We start from the raw sequence: 17,330 nt of genomic DNA on the forward strand, positions 1-17,330 counted from the left end.
CACACAACACTACCACTTGTAAGTCCAGAGTAACTGAACAGCAATTGATCAATTTACACTTCTATAAACTCTTACATGACAAAGTCACTCTAGCATAAGAGTGCTCTCACAGGGAGTTATGGTGGTGTAACTGAATCGGCCTACCAACACAGAAAACCTACAGGTTAAGTAAGAAACCTAACATTGTTTTTCTGTACCATATGTCAGTGAAGGCATAAAGGGTATTTTAAAAAGTCCTTTAGTAATCTTGTAGCTTCCTAAATAACATATGGGAATGGACAGGCATGTGAAGACAAGCACGTAGCAGACAAGGGGGCTGTGAATAAAAACAAGACCTTATTTTCTAGAGTAATTACTATCTGGAAAAAAAGCTTTTTAAAGGAAGTTGTATTCTAATCTTCATGATAGTTTAAAAGAGCTCCACACTACTCTGAAAATCAGCTACAATCCAAAAGGACCTGAAACATCTGGAGTAAAACCACTTTCACTGCTCAGCATGTGACAAAATTAATGAGATTTGACTTACTGAGCTACATCATTGAGATGCAGGAGGGAAGCTAGCTGATGAACTAGCACAGCTAACTTCTGTGGCTGGAGTTATGCCCCCCAAATGAATCAAGAAGATATATAGCCCATGGTTTTGTTTATTTATGGAGTTGCTGCCATCATCATCACTATTTTGTAAATGAGGTAGCAGAAAAATCAGATGAGCACTTCAGATTGATAATTTTTTAAAAGTGAATGTATTGCCTGAACTTCACTTGCACTGAGACAAAAAAAAAGTTTTTCAGGCAGAAAAGGTCTGTAGACACCACATAACCTTCTTCCCCAACCCATCCACCTTGCTTGCTTTTTTTTTTTTGTAAGGAAAAAAAAAACCCAAACCAACAAAACCCAACACAACAATAATACGCAGAACATTGCTTAAAGTTGCAAGGTCAGTGGTTGACCATACCATGAGACTGTGAGGATCTACTTGTCTTTGGGATCATCCCCAGGAGAGATAAATTTAATGAATGCGGAAGAGGTTGACCCCCAGATGTTGTACTCTCTTTAGACAACTTCTAAAAACCTTTGTGGCCTTCAATACCAGATTACATAGGGAATGGGGCAAATAAAGAGGTTAAAGGTCCATTAAGCAATTTACATCTTTCAATCAGGGTATCAGCTGGAGATCTGACTGAGAGTCATAGTACCCTGGAAGAATAGGAAAAAAAAAAAGCTTAATTTTCTTATACTATTTTTTTTTTCTTTGTAACTCAGTCAAGTGGGGTTTATCCCTACAAGAAATATATACATGTCCAGATAAGTCCATCAATCTTGATTTCTTCAAATACAAAGTTACCTTTCTTTATTCTAAAGTCCTGATCAAGTTGTGTTATGCTGCTCCCTCACGTCATGAGGAAAACTGTGACCAGCACTACATTTTTTGTAAGCAGGTTTCGCTGCTGCTTGTATCTTTCTGAAAAGTAGCTGCTTCTACAGCAAGCTGAATGAAATTCCTTAAGAATCCCCTACAAAAACATTCAGGAACCCTCTTGTTCCACAAAAGGGCTGTTTTCATCCTGTCCTTGTTATCCTTTCCCTCACCCCACCCCCAACACAATATATGACACAACATTATCTAGCCTGAAAATCATGGTAACAAATAATCCGGTGGTAGCTTCATAAAGCTATTGGGATATTACATACAAGTCTCCTTAAGAATCAACACTGTCAGCTCTGGAAAGCATAAGCAATACTTCACAGTTGTGTTCTGCAGCCTGCGGATAGGACACTTGTACTCCAAAAAACAGGCCAAAATGAAAAACAAATTCAAGAAGTGATAAAAATTTACAAAAAACTACGAACAGACATTAAGAATATGATGAATTAGCATCACTGAGCTTTTATGAACTGGAAACTGACTAAGAGATGCTGACTGATTGCACTGTTATTTTCACCATGGTAAATGGTTAATTGTAGGATGCACCACAGCCGTAAATAGTAAAGACATTTTTTAGCAGATTATCAACTAGAAGGGAAAACAGTAAGATAGGCGGTAACATTCAGTGTGAAGAAACACAGCTATTTTAATTAATATAGCTAAAACTGGAGAAGGCTTGAAAGCTTCAGTAAGAGTAGGTAAATGAAGTAAGATGGTACACACAATTTAAAATCCATCTCAACTTCGTTGAGTTTTTTGAAGCTCACCAAAGTGCTACTTTTACAGGGAAGGTGTTAAATATAAACTCACTGGCAACGCAGGGTGAGAGGAAGGAGAAGCTGACATATCCTTATGGATAACTGTAGGAAAACTCTCATTCGGCAAGGAGCAGTTTAAAATGTTTGCTTTACTGAGACAAGAAGGGTAGCACATAGTTCAGAAAGCTTTTATTGTTGATTATTTAATACTTACCTAGCAGTACCCAACTGGAAAGTCCATTTACTATGGAATTCAAAGTAGTGGCTTTTGGGGTAAATTTTTGTAGTGAGAGGAGTGTTCTTAAATAGACTGCCCTTCCACCGTATCTATGGTATTTCTTTCCTCTCACAAAAACACCAGACAACCCAAACCATAACCAAGGACACAGCAACTCACTTTGCATGTAACTGGACATCTCATAACCACAGCTGGTGTTGGTTATCCCCATCAGCATATGACAAAGCATAATAGTAGAAGCTCATTCTTTCCCTTTCAGCAACCAAAGGGACAGCGCACTCCTTAGCTTTCATCATAAGAATTTACTACTCTTTCTTCTTCTCACAGCATTGTCTTGTATCTTTTTCAGAAGACTTTCTTATGCATTTTTAACTCCCAGTGTCTATTATTTTTGGTAGTTTTTCATCTCCACAAGAAATTTAATCCACAACTAAAAAGTTACCATATAACCTACAGGTTACTCTACAACTCATTCTTGTCATTCTTCCAATTCTCTGCTCCTCCCTCTTCCACCTTTTCTTGGGTGTAGAGGGAGCAATTGAAAGAAGAGCGTTTAAGAGTGGAATCTACCTGCAGAGCAAAGAAGCAGCTAGCCAGCAGGAGAGGAGAAAGAACACTGAATGCCGAAGCACAGACTATGGGTGAAAGTAAGCTATATCAAGCCCTACTTGCAATATCTCTTTTTGTTTCAAACAATGTGCATGCACATAAGAACTTCATAAAAGTAAAGGTCTTATTATAAAAGTATTAGATATGGCTTCCAAAATAGTTCTAACACTGACAGAAAATGTAATTATTTACTTGGGACCACTTATATTGTGCTCCAAAAGTACCAAGGAGATCATTAGTTGACACTATTTTACAGTTCAATAAAATAAACTCCCCCCCGCAATCACAGAACTTTCAATGGTTTCGGACAGACACCGGTGCACAAATTCAGTGTGCCCCTAGCCTCTAATACAGCTCTTTTCATCAAGATGTTGCATGGATGTATTTTGTAATTTAATTCTTTAGCACAATGAGTTACTGGACACCTTGGTACTTCTGTCCAAAAAAGCTGAACAGGGACTAAACTTGTTTAATCATTACTGCACTGCCCATATCCTCCATTATTTCTTCAAGAAAGCTCCACAGCACATATTCAAATTCTGCAGAACGCAAACAAGTATTTATTTCAGTTGCTGGGGTCATCATTTAGTAGACATATTCTCTGTGGTATTTCCAACAGTAACAGAGGTTTAATATCTGCCCCATATAAATCAGAAATAGAAATCACATGCTAAATTGTGTCAGAAATTTGACGTTTGTGCAATTAATATACAGGTCCTCAGCTCCTGCTCCAGACCCTCTGCTGCCCTTTTTCATGCCACTGCAACTAAGTATGTATTAGCAAGTAGTATAGCCCAGCACAGGCAGATCTGTTGTGTGGGTGCTGAGGACTCCACACCCCACTGTACACATCTAAAGGTGCTTTACTGAAGGCTAGATCTAACCTGGTGCTGTGGACCCAAGCGCTGTTGGAAGCTAGCACGCAATAGGCATGTTTCTGAAACACAGCTTCTATTTTAATTTCAGCCAGAAGAAACCCTGTGCAGTCTAAGAAAGCTATGACAGTAAGAGAATATCAGGAAATTCACTTTACAAGTGTACACTCACAAGCTGAACTGCAAAGCTAAAGTAGACCTACCCATGAGTTCAGAGATGAAGACTAGAGATAAGCAAACCCCCTGAAGCATTTACAGAATGAATGTTAGCTCCTCAGCACAGCTGCTTCCCCAGAGCTGCTCCTGTTGTGCCACACTACTTGATAACTATATGGACATATCTTGTACCGGCTGCTCCTGCTCATGTGCCAGATGTACACCTCCATAGCTCCAGTCTGCATCACTCCATATTGTCATGTCATTGTACTGCTCATGCATATGTACTGGTACGGTACAGCACAGCGCAGAGCCACCACATGCCCTCTGCTGGACTGCTATTTCACCTATTGCCTCCTCGCACCTCAGCAGCCGCCAGCCACACAGATAGGCATCTATAACACTGCGGGTAGAGGCATTTCAGGGCCCCAGGAGAAATGGCCTGTCCCTGCCACTACTGAAAGGACTTCTTTCAGCTTTGTTTTTAAACAAGGCTGGGGGTACAGGAAGAAACTAAGGCCATCCTTCCTTCCACCAAAATAAATACAGGTTCCTAGACCCTCCCAGAACTCAGGTTGCTTTCAAATGTCTGTTTTGTCACTGGAATACAAAAATATCTGGAAATATTCTATACCCACAGGTGAGAGTGCCGATATTTTTTTTTTTTTTATTTCCCTCTTAATTCTACCCCTTGAACCTAGGATGTAGAGGATATCTACAGTCCCTTGATGTTTGAAGGGGGCATACATTTTAAAATGCTTTAGAAACAGACACATCTAAAGAAGTTTGTTCCAGCTATGTCTCTCAAATCCACCTTTGGTTTGACTCCTAAATTGGGGTAAATTTTCGAAACTGCTAATTCATCTAAAAGTGATACAGGTAAATGGCAGTATCTCAATATATACACTTCAACTACTCATACAGCGTAATAATAATAATTTAAAAAATAAAAACCTGAACTTAATTACATTGCCCCAAATCCCAATTACACTGTGAACAGTCTGCTTATAATTCTTTGTGTGACCGTATTTGTTTAGCAAACAGATATTTAATCTTATTCTAGCATTTACATTAACCATAGATCCTTAAGGAAAAAAATCCTATGAATTCAGTCACTTTCAGGATTTGTTTAAAGAATAGTTCAACAAAAAGATATTCCCTCTGCTATATGTCATCGTGGCATCTCTTTCCAATCTGTTTCACAAATTTGCTTTAAGAGTTTCTATTATACTAGCCAGGATTACTCCATTTTGTAGCTTCCCAGATACCCCCACAATAAACAGCAGTGGAAAGTTGACTTCTGTTTCTGGGTGACACTCAGGTGAGGGAGATTACCAGAAAAATCTTTTGCTAGTGTAGGGAAGGAAATTATAAAGGCCCTTTCTCTCTGTGCAACCAGCTAACATCATCAGCTACCAGTTATCACTCCTTGATTTTGTGCCTAATGGTGGCTACAGATTATATGTGAATGTAAGAATTTTAGCTTCTACCAGCTGGTAAGGATCCCCAACTTAAGCATCAAATGCAAACAGCATGTTACATACTGCATGGCACAGCACCGTCATTCTTTTCTCTAGCCAAAGATACACTGCTGTGCCCCAAGGTGGAGAATCAGATTACTGATTTAGTAACTTGACTGGTGTGATGACTTTACTAAAAGATCCTATCCAACATAGCTTTATAAAAGTTACATTGTCCTGTACTTTATTCAATAATTTAGTTTTCAAATTACATGATTGACATTAATCAATATTTACCTGCTTCTTCTTTAATAAATGACAAATCTTCTTCAGGATATGGGACTGACGGTTGCAAGACTGAGCAATCTTCTGAGTTCTCTTCAGTATTAGGTGGTATATTATAAATAAATCTCTTTGCAGTTTGGTTTTTCCTTCTTGCTTTTCCAGGTTCTTGAACTGATTGTCCCTGTGCGCCCATGTCATTCCATACGAAAACTTTTCCCTCACCTTGAGATTCATTTTCAGCCATTTCAGGTGAGCTGTCCTGGACCCAACTGCAGTCATTCATTTGGTAGCTTTCCATTTGGCCCTCATCAATAGAGTAACCATCGTTCTCAGTTTTTATGCTACTTGCCAAGCTGGTAAGGTTTCGTGTTGCCCAGAAGCTGGCAACTTTCTGATCCCTTGGAGACAAACCATCCCTACTAACAGATCTTCTGTTGTAATCCACAACAACGGTCTCTGGAGCTTCTGATTTTATACTTATGTTTAAGGCATCTTTAATGAAGTTGCGGCAGGACTGGACAACCTCCGTCATCTGAAGGTAGCTGGCCACCGACATCACTTCAATGGCATTTTGGCTCGTAAGCACGAGGTTACCAGAATATAAGAAGTCCAAGATGACAGAAAAACCTTGAACAGCAACAACGTCTAAATAGGTAACAGTGGTTTGGTTACGGCTTTCTTTGTTTGTAAAGCAATACAGAGTCTTAAAGAAGCGGCTGCCTGCAACCAGGATGTTCTTGTGAGCTCTGAAGACCCTCCCACTCACCACAATATTAACATCACAAAGAATGCCTTTCTTCCTCTGCTCGTTGAGCTCTTGCAGGAGCTGATAGCAGTAAGAGTTCTCATTTGGCCTGCTGTTAAAATCACAGTATCCTTCATTATTCAGTTCTGATGGTAACTCTGACTCCTGCAATTAAAAAAAAAACCACAACCATAATTAGCTCTTAATGAATGCTCTCCTTAGTCCTCCAACACTATAAGGATATGAAAATAAACTTAAGATAATGTAAATAGAACTACTCTTTTTTATTTATGTTCTTGGTCATAAAGGCAGGCAGGAATATATAATTAAAAAAATATTTCTGAAAACTAAGACTCACGATTTCATTCTGCACCCTCTGCCCCCAGATCTGAAACAAAAACAGAACTAGCAGAATTGCCTTGAGGACAAAAGAAGTGAAATTTTGGCCAAAAGAAAGGAAAGATTTAGTTGAGTGTGAAATACTTGTTTTTCTTAACCCACATACATTAAAGATTCAGGAGTCTCTCCTTCCAAAGATTTAACTAGATGGTTCTCACACATCCAATTCCCTGTTCTTCCCTAGAAATCTCCACCTCAACGGATAAGTAGAACCCCGATAACTGATTCAACATTTTCTCATGCTGAGAGATGACTACACAAAGATTAGGTCTGTATCTCCCAATCTGTCTTGTATGTTTTAAAGAAAACGTATTACTGAAGTAGTTATAATAGCAAATATATTTCTTATGCAGTTCTAAAATAAGGCATTTATTATTTATTTTCTAATTGTGGCAGACTTAGGATTAAATAGCTGTATTACTTGACAAGCGGACAGGATATTGCAGGTGACCAAACAAAACTTAAGCTTCCATTATGTTATTTAATTAAGACTTTCTTGAATCAAGCTTCCCCGAAACTTTCCAGTAGCAACATCTTTAACTGGTACATACTTATTATACAGACAATATATACTTATTTGTCTCTCTACAACCTTTTTAAGCCGTGATCTCAAACGTGGCTTGAAAGTTTTGCTAGAAGTAGTATCAGACAATCCAACACCGAGAAATTAGTTGTTATTAAAGATTAGTTCAGACAGTGAGAGGCTGGTAAGTAATGAGAGATCTGAACTGGATTTTAGAGCATTTAGAAAACTTATAACTGATGTTTAGACAATGATGATTCATAGCTGCTACAAAGCAGCTAGGAGAAAGCAGAAAACTACACAGACTGGCATATTTGAGACCACACTTATATTGATTGACATCTGCTGCCAGCAAGAGCAACAACGATGACAGAGTCTGTTTTATACTGGATCTCTTGAGAGACTCTCTTCTTCCCTAGCAAATAAGGACAGTTCAAAACTGGCTGGCTCCAATATGGTTTGGGATGAGAGGAGATCAGATTTTGCAAATTATATCATTATCTTCTCCTCTCATTTTCTAAAACAACTCACAGATTTGGGGGCTAGACATATCGTTAAAGCTCGACTGCCTCAACATTACAGGTCAAAATCAGCATTAACAAGGTAATGTTAACGCTGTCATGAGCCCATAATCTATACTGGGGCTAAAATATATGTTGCAGAAAAGTACTACCCTTAAGTTGGGACTATGGCAGAAACCAGCTATATTAAAAAAAAAAAAAAAGCCACTTTCCACCACACAGGAATGAGCGCATTAAATCAGTACTCGCCTCAAGCTATAATCCCAGTGTGGATCACTGGGATGACAACTGAGGCTGTAACTACATCCTCTAAAATGGTATTTACATCTATAAGCAGCAAATAATGCCCAGCATAACCAAAATAGAAACTGTACCATTTCAGCCTCTCCTGCAGAGAAATTTCAGTTTACTGTCATGTTCAAGTTGCTTCTAAATCTCTACCCTTCTCAGAAATAACACTTCAGTGAAAAGAAGAGGTAGAAATAAAAGCAATCAGGCTTTTATGTGAAAACAAGCAACAGATCTTTGTCCAACCTTGGCTTAATTTCTTCTGCGTACTCTCTGACATACCCAAGTACTGCCTCAGATCAGACCTCTGAAACAGAAAGTATGTCCCAAATGTGTGATAGCTGAGTCTATCATTGTTTAAGTTCTCAGCAGATTTCGGATCTGGACTAGCTTCCTGTGACTCCAGCAATGGAGCACTGCGTAGTTTCAAAACACCAATTACACTGACTTTGGATCAGATTAAGACAAAAATTATCATACCCTGAAGTGCTGTCACTCTAGTCAAAGTCAATCATCAGTGACTTGCACCTCACACAGTGAATGTTAGGTAGATGCTATGCTGGCTGACAATTTCATTCTCTGAGAACACGTTAAACACCATATAAAATTTAAAAATAATCCGCAGTTGTTCTTTTCTTTTTACAAATGTCTGATTAAATAATGGAGATAGAGTACATTTTAACTGAGCATGTGTATGTATCCAATCAAGCTGATAAAAAAAAGAAATCAAGATTTACAATGTATTTTTTTAGTTTTCCTAAGAAAACGACAAGCCAGCAGGGTAAAAAGGAGCTGCAGATCACAAATGTGCTACAGAAACACAAGACTGAAGTCTTCATTATGAGAAGACCAGAACGCTGAGTGACAACAAGAGACATTATGCAACTAGTGTCCAAGCTGGGGGGGGGGAAGAAATTGGTATTATAGCTTTACAGAAACAGGTGCATGAAGATTTTTAAAACTAACTGTGATATTAGAAATAACTGTTTAACTGCTGGTATGGAAGTAGCTAACCCTAATGCCACACCTCAAATGAAATGAAAGCCCCGACATCTGAACAGTTATCAAGCCTATGTACACCAAGTGAGACAAGTGTAACTAAATTTACTATGAGAAAAATGAAAAAAATTTAATATGCCTTGGAGTGTTTTAAACATCTCCCCTTTGTACAGAAAAGTACAATACAGTTCAATAGGAGGTAAGGTGCAGAAAATAATTACAGAAAATCAAAAAAAGTATATTTTCAAGCTTCTGTTACTTATGATGATGTGCCATGAGCACAACATAAGGGTACTGTTTTTCTGACGAGAACCACAAAATAATGATATTTGCTTAGATGTCAATTATATTTTCAGAAAACAGACCAAATATTCCCATCACCTAAGTTATCTCAACACCAAACCACCTTATCCTTTAACAAAAACTGATAGCAAATCTAGAATAAAAATCAGGACTATTTCAGTTTTATTTGTGGAATCTACATTGTAAGTCTGAAAAGCTTCTCTCTGCAGGTGAGATTAAGAAGCAGTCTAACAGAACAGAGACTGCTCAAGGAAACTAATATTGTGCTCAGTTTCAATTAGACTCATCTGAATACACCTAAATGACTATTTCATATGTATAATTCACTAATTAAACTTGCCTAAAAGCTAATAGGAGCAGAAACAGATGATCAAAAACTGCTACTAGAAACTCGCTTTTCTTTCTCCTCCTGTGCCATCAGCATACTCTGTCTCCTGGGAGCAAGAACGGGGTGGGGGCGGGGGGGGAGAAAGAAACAAAACCAAAACCCAATCTAACCATATTCTCAGCTGTATGTGTATGAAAAGTAGTTATGCCACATTTTTGTAATCCCTTCCTCACTACCACACCTTACTCTACAGCAGTTCCCCATGCTCGCAAATTCTTAGCCCGAAAAATGGATCCTCTAACAGAAGTGAGCTATTAGGAACTTCTTAAGCACGTGCAGCTACAGAGGAGAATTATCTCAAAATATGGTCCTATCAGCTGCACACATGATGCTCCGCTGCTGTTTTACATGCTATAGCATCGCTCACAGAAAACTCAGCAATTTAAAACTGTTCCATTGAGTGCCTAACATCCAATCGAGTAGTTCGAGGTCTGGTAAAAACGCTACATAAAAATACAGTAAATGATAGTCCTTACTCTGAAGGCCTGACTTCCTCCTCAACTTTTTTGCTCTGCTAACAGTAATTCAAGAAGTTAACTTAGAACACTATAATGTAACTCGTACATCTGAAGCACAACTTCTATTCATCACTGCTCACATAAAGCAAACAATTACAGTTCACATGGAAAAAATAACACATCAAAGGCCTTCCTCCTTTTGGAGAGCTTCTGCTTTAAACCAACATGCCTGTTAGGCTGGAGAAAGCTTTTCTGGCAGTATTTCCAAAGCTCAGCTTCAAATTATCTCCAGAGAGAAAATGTTTTAAAAAGCTGCTTTGAGGGAAGGAACTCCCAGCAGCCAATAAATCTGCATCTTATGGATCTAGAGTCATCACAGAATTAAAATCTTTTGCAGTGATTTCCCAATAAGTGTCTATTTCTTAAGATTTTTGCAACACAATAGTCCGTTTATTAAAAAAATGAAGGTAGTTTCAAGGTGATTATATCTTTCCTTAAGTTTTAATATGGAGACAGATTATTTTAAAAACTAGAATAGAAAAAAAAGTCAAGATTTTTGTCTTAGAAAGAAGCACTGACTGACAGCTCAATACCCTTGAATTACATCAGCTGCAACCACTCGTGATGTATTTTGGCATTCCAAATTAAATGTATCCCAAAAATAAACTGAAATCATCACTCATTTCTTCATGAGTGTAATATCCAACAGGCCTATAGAGATTTCCACTGCTTTACTGTCTTAACACCTACAATTTCCTTTTTGCACTTGAACAGTGGCACTATGCCATATGTTTATTAGCAGCTGCTAAACATGCCCTGCAGTTGAAGCTTGTCAAGTCAAGAATACATGTGTGTTGTCTCTAAGACAAAGGCTGAAAGATCTCTCCCAAGTTTCATTAAATCTAAACGGCTTTGCTGCCTCATTATGTATGTTGGAAATATGGTCAGGGTACAAATTACCTACTTTTGTTCCAAGTATCTGGTACCATGGCATTAAAGAAAAAAATGGGGCTATTGTTTTGGTATTAATTTAAACATATGTATCAACAGAAATTCAAGTGCTATTAGAAGTGTGAAAGGATATGGAAATTAAACATAAAAGTGGAAAGAAAAGAGATTCTTAATCAGATTTTTGATAAAGCAAGTGTAACCGGAAAGTGCACCACAAAGAAAACTACATTGACTCTTGAAAAACTGCAATTCCTTCCCTTGTGAGAAGTTTTTAACTGAAATATAATTGCAGAGATGCATCCAGCACTGTTTTCCTCTTGAAAACACCAATCTCTGCACAGCTACCTTATAGAAGCTTACTTTGTCCAAACCTTAGCTTTAATACAGTACAGAAGAACCACTGACATCTCACCTATCCTACTGTTTCATTTATTATTACAGTTACTACACATATTTTTTCTTAAACTATCAGGGGTATAAAAGCAGATGCTCATTTTTATAAAGGTTCCCATGACAATGAAAGGTTAATCTTCAAATAAATACTTACATTAACTTTTAGGCTACTGTGACATGCAAGCCAATATTCCGTCCCCCCTTCCACCCACCCAGTATTGAATAGTCTTACGACAGACCGGGGATAGGAAGACAGAAAGAAAAACCTAGTAAGTTTAGTAGGAAAAATTGCTTAGAATATGTTTTATTTACACGTAGCTTAATGGGAGTGTGAGAAACTTCCAAGGGTGGCATGAATTAACAACACCTAGTGACAGAGGAGGCTACACAGTGACAGGGCATACCTTTACAGGGTAATAATTCACAACTCAAAGTTAGAAACTAGGCAATAAGATGGTAAGGAATACACTGCAACAACATTAAACAAAAAGAACATTTTCAAAGATATAAAGAGGTAAAAGAAATTAAGAATGAAAGTTTCAAAATTAGAAACAAGTTATTTAAAGCAAGTTTGGCTAAATACTGCAGAGTGAATAGCAAAGCCCAGATTGGAGGAAACTGATAAGATGACCTATTGCCGTGAAATGTCTGTAACAATGGCTGCCTTAGAAATACACCTGAAAAGTAGTACCTGAAAAGGTACTACTACTCATCTTGAAGGTGAACGTTGCATTTGTAAATCCAAAAATAATATTTTGGATAACTAATATTTATGCACCTTAAGGTTTTCCTTGCAGTCTTGCAGTAGTTTCACATAAAACTTGCATACCTTTTTCCAACTAGCTCTAAGAAAACCTACATTCACCTAACATTTTATCTGTCATCCTGATATCCTACCCAAACACTAGAATAGCAGCTCTTGTCCAAGGTACCCTGAGCTCCTTAAAGTGCTCAAGCAATAAGCTCAAATTAACTACTGCACAACAATTCGGACTCCAGATACATCTATACAACAAAGGTGGGTGTTTTAATTAAAACTGAGCTCTAAATAGTGAAAAACGGAGTGACAGGGGATTAATTCCGGCTAACAGCTCAAGTTCAGCCTAACAGTTCAGGTACTAGCCTAACCTAAAGCACATTAGCTTGTGCCCGCTGGCAAGTTTAACGCCAGCTAGGCGATCCGAGTGAACTTTTGCAGCACAGACATCCTTAGGAGGAAAGGCTGCAGAATGCTGGTGATTCAACACGAGTATTCTTTAGGAGCTTTTAATCCACATATGTTCTAGAGTTAGCCCTGCCTTACGCTTAAGAGCGGCCAAGAAACACAATAATTTTAAGTTCCGCGGGGAACATGAAGAGTTTCACTAGTCCTAAGGCATTAGAGGAGAGCTGGCATATTAACATGGCTTTCAGGAAACCACATGTTTATCTCAAACATACACCAAGCAATTGCAGACTTCTTGCTCAGTAACTCAATCTAAAGCAACACAATCGGGAAAAAGATTTAAACGAAAAGGTCTTGACTACACAGAGTTATCCGATTAGTGCACAGGGACCATACCGTTAAGAACAGCAGAGTAATTCTAATTTCACGCTGGCAAGTACCAGTTTCACACGCAGTCGTTAGCCGGACACTGCCCTCCCTTCCCCGGTACCGCAGGAGGAAGTTGTAACGAGTGTTTTTAAATCAGTGCTGCAACACTGGTATTCATACGCAACTTTTTCCCACATTGCCGGTTTATCTTCACGAGACAAACAGATAAACTAACGAGAACGGCACTCGCTACCTCCGAACAGGTAACCAGGTACAGCCACAAGCAATAGTGCATGCAAACGCTCCCGGGCTGCACGACGGCAGAGCGCCGACAGCGCTGTGCCTGCCCAAATCCAGCGGGAGAGTCACCCCAAATCGGAAAGCGGACTCGTCTCCCGCTCCGGAGACGGCGTACGAGAGCCGCACGGTGTGCCCAGCCCACCGGGCAACAACAAACACAGGAAGCCATTTAAAGAGGTTCACACACGTGGGCATGGAGGAAAAAAAAAAAAAACAAACCACCTATGCGAAAGGGGAGGCCGGCCTCTCCCCCGCGCCGCTGCGCGGGACCCCGCCGGGGTCGCCCCCCCCCCCCCGCCCCGCCGAGTCCCCTACCTGCTCGGCGCTGACGGGCTCGTTGAGGCGATGCTCGGCGGAAAGGTGGTGCCGGAGAAGCAGGGCCCGCTTGTAGTTGCGGGTGCCCTTGCAGAGCTCGTCGTGCCCCCCGGGCAGGGCCCCGCCGGCCATAATCAGCTCGGGAGGGGCGGCGGCGGCCGCGGCGGCGGTGCACCAGGCGCAGGACATGAGGCCGGTCTCCTGGCAGTAGTAGAGCCATGGGAACTCCTTGAGCCAGGAGCCCTGGAAGGAGACGTGCAGCTTCTGCAGCAGGGACTTGGGCCTGGCTAGCGGGAAATGCTTGATGCTCTCCCCCTCCCCCGCGCCGACGCTGCTGCCCTCCGCCTCGTCCCCTCCGTCGCCCCCAGACCGCCTGCTGCTGCTGCAGCTGCCGCCCTCGGCGCCGCTGCCGTCGCCCAGGCTGCCCCCTTCGCCGTCCTCCTCGTCGTCGCTGCTGTCACTCAGGGAGCCCCCGTCCTGGACCAGCTCCTTCCCCTCCAGCAGGCCCTCCGGCTCCAGGCCCTCCGCGCCCTCCAGCTCCATCTCCTCGTCCGCCCCCCGCCCATTGAAGTGCTTCCGCGGCCAGGCCGAGGCCTCGCAGCCATTGTTAGCGGCGGAGGGGGCGGCGAGGAGCCCCCCGCCGCCCCGAAAGGCCAGTGTCCGGCGGTTTCTCTCGGCGAACATGGGGCCGGCGGCGGGGGGCGAGACCGCGTCCTGGGGCAGCAGCAGCTCCTTCTCGTCGGCGGCGGCCTCCAGCTCCTCGGCCTCCAGCCCCTCCAGCTCCACTTCCTCGTCCGCCCCGCGCCCGTTCAGCGGCTCGGGGTCCTGCCGGTCCCAGGCCTCGGCCGCGCCGCCGGCCCCGCCGCCGGCCGCCGCCGCCGCCGTGGCGGTGACCAGGCCGCCGCCCCGGAACGCCAGCGTCCGCCGGTTCATCTCCGCGAACATGGCGCGCGCGCGCGCGCCCCCCGCCCGCTGCCTCCTCGCGCCCCTGGCCCGCCGCTCCCCGCCCGGCCGAGGGCTTCTGCCCGCGGGAAGGAGGCGCCGGCTGCCGTGCGGGAAGGGCGGGGGTGGCGGCCGAGAGAAACGAAGTCCGGCCGCTCCCCCCCCGGCTCCGGCCTAGACCGCCGCCGCAGGCTCCCCACAATGGATCCCGCTCGGCGGCGCTTCCGTCCCAACAGGCCCCGGATCAGGTCGAATGGCAAATGAACAACGGACTGCTCCCACAATGCACCGGGAGAGCCACCGCAGGGGAGGGGGAGCGCGAGCGGGGGCGGGCAGGCGGGGGCCGGCGGGGCGGGCGCGACAGCTGGGGCGCGTCACGCGCCCCTGCGCCGCCCGCCCGCCCCGCCGCGCGCGCGCCCCGCCCCGCCCGCCACACGCCGGGGGGGGGGCGGGGGGCGCGCGCGCCCCCCTCCTTCCCCCCGAGGGGCCACAGGCCCCCCGCTCCCTCGCGTACGCGCCGGGGGGGGGGCGGGCAGCGGGTCCCGAGGAGTGAGCGGCGGTCGCGGGGCGGGGGCAGCGGCGCGGCCGAGCCTCCCGGGGCCGCCCGGCGAGAGGTCTGCGCGGCGGGGCCGGCGGGCGGCGGGCGTTGCGCCGGCGGGGCCGGGCGCGGCGGTACCGTTAGGCGCGGCGCGGCGCAGGCGCGGGCGGCGTGTGCGCCGCCCGCACGTGCCGGCGGGGCGGGTCCCTCCGCGGGGCGAAGGCTCGAGGCGCAGGCTCGAGGCGCGATGCGGTAAGGACGCGGGGGCGGGAGGGTGCAGCGGGCCGCGGGGCTCTGCGTGCAGGGGGCGGCTGGGCGTCCGGCCGGGCAGGTCGGAGAGCGGCGGGGGGTGCTGGACAGGCGCCCTGGGGTAACCCCGCCGGGCAGCTGAGCGGCAGTGCACCGCCGCTCGCTCGCTTGCTTCTCCCCCATGGCCAGTGGCACGGGGGAACAGAAGAGGAAAAGCAAAAAAACTCGTACGTCGGGATGAACCATAGTTTAATAAGTGAAGAAGTGGGAGAAGAAAGAAGGAAAACAGAAGAAGCGATGCCAAGGCAATCACTCTCCACCTCCCACCGGTAGACCGATGCCTAGCCAGTTCGTGAGAAAAATATGGTTAGCTTCCCTCAACCCTCTCCTCTCTGCCCTGCTGTGGAGGGTGATGTTACAGGGCACGGAGCATCTCTTTTGTTGGTTCAGGTCATCTGCCTGGTTGTGTCACCTCCCAACCGCTTTGGCACCCCAGATTTGTTCGCTGGGGGGGCAGAGTAAGAAACAGAAAAGGCCTTGATGCTGTGCACACACAGTTCGGCAATCACAAATCTAAACCACAGCCCCGTATGGCCTGCTGTGAAGAAAATTAACTCCATCCCAGCCAGACCCAGGACAACAGATAACAAAAGATGTCAGAGAGGGAGGGCTATGGAGTCTTCCAGATGAAGAAGTGTGGTGGTGTTGCTGTCATGTAATGCAGATGCATGCATTCAGTAGTAAAAAAAGATACGCCTCTGTGTCTTCGCCTGGAAATATGCAGGGGTCTGGGAGGGCTGACTTGGACTTAAACTTTTGAGAAGACTTTGCAAGAATATTATAAATGCTATAAATACTGCTGTAAACAAGAATGCTTTCCTTCTTAACCAAAGTTACTTGGGAAAAGGAGACCTTTGGTAGAAGATTGATTTATATTCTGGAAAGATTAAGAAAATCTTTCTAAAGTTTTATGGGGGAGAGGAGGGGAGAGTCGGTCATGGAGAAGCAGAGAAACTGTAAAAGGCAGTATCAGATTTCCAGGAGAGGAGCAAAGATGGTCTAAATTTAGGCAAGGGGGCAGAGGAGTGATGGGAGATAAAGAATTTTGAAATTTGCTGTGCCTCACTGGGGCACAGGGTGGAGATAGCGATTCAGATCTGGGTGCATCGAAGCAAAGCGTTCCCATGATACAGCCTCCGTAAAATACAAAACAGACCCGTATTTCATAAAGTTTTAGGCTTTGTGATGTATCAGTGTTTTTGCATCCCTGTGGCGCTTGATCCTTGCCAGTCAGCGTTTGTCAGCTGAGTAGCGCCTCAGCACTTACTTACATTAGAATTTCTTACCCATTTTATGTTGTTTTTAAAGAAATGTTTGGTCGAGTAGATTATTTCTCACTATATGTGATTGCAGTGAGTGTATACAGAAAGTTTACATTAAGAATCCCTGCTGGGATTTGCATTTGTGGAGCAGACTACGTGTGATCTCGGGGAACATAACCTGCACCCAGGACTAGTATGTTTAAAACCTACCCAGTGGACATCCAGGAATGAGCCGAGATAAGATACACAGGAGGAACGGTAGGATAATGAGCTATAGGGTCCCTATTTTGGAGTGCAAAGAAGTGTTATTTGATTGCAGCAGGTAATCTAGAGTGCTAACGAATCGATACAGAAT

General features: G+C 43.8%; 1 protein-coding gene across 1 annotated transcript in view; it reads right to left on the bottom strand.

Moving 5' to 3' along the window:
* Positions 1 to 14,869, bottom strand: part of ZBTB10 (zinc finger and BTB domain containing 10) — a 29,957-nt gene extending 15,088 nt beyond the window's left edge. The window contains exons 1-2 of the mRNA XM_050891293.1: positions 13,925 to 14,869; positions 5,820 to 6,717 (exon numbers count right to left, since the gene is read on the bottom strand). Coding sequence (XP_050747250.1) covers positions 5,820 to 6,717; positions 13,925 to 14,869 — 1,843 coding nt within the window. The remainder of the gene's footprint in view (positions 1 to 5,819; positions 6,718 to 13,924) is intronic.
* Positions 14,870 to 17,330: the final 2,461 nt, after the last annotated feature.

Source organism: Gymnogyps californianus, chromosome 2, assembly GCF_018139145.2.
Source record: "Gymnogyps californianus isolate 813 chromosome 2, ASM1813914v2, whole genome shotgun sequence".
Taxonomy (NCBI): Eukaryota; Metazoa; Chordata; class Aves; order Accipitriformes; family Cathartidae; genus Gymnogyps; species Gymnogyps californianus.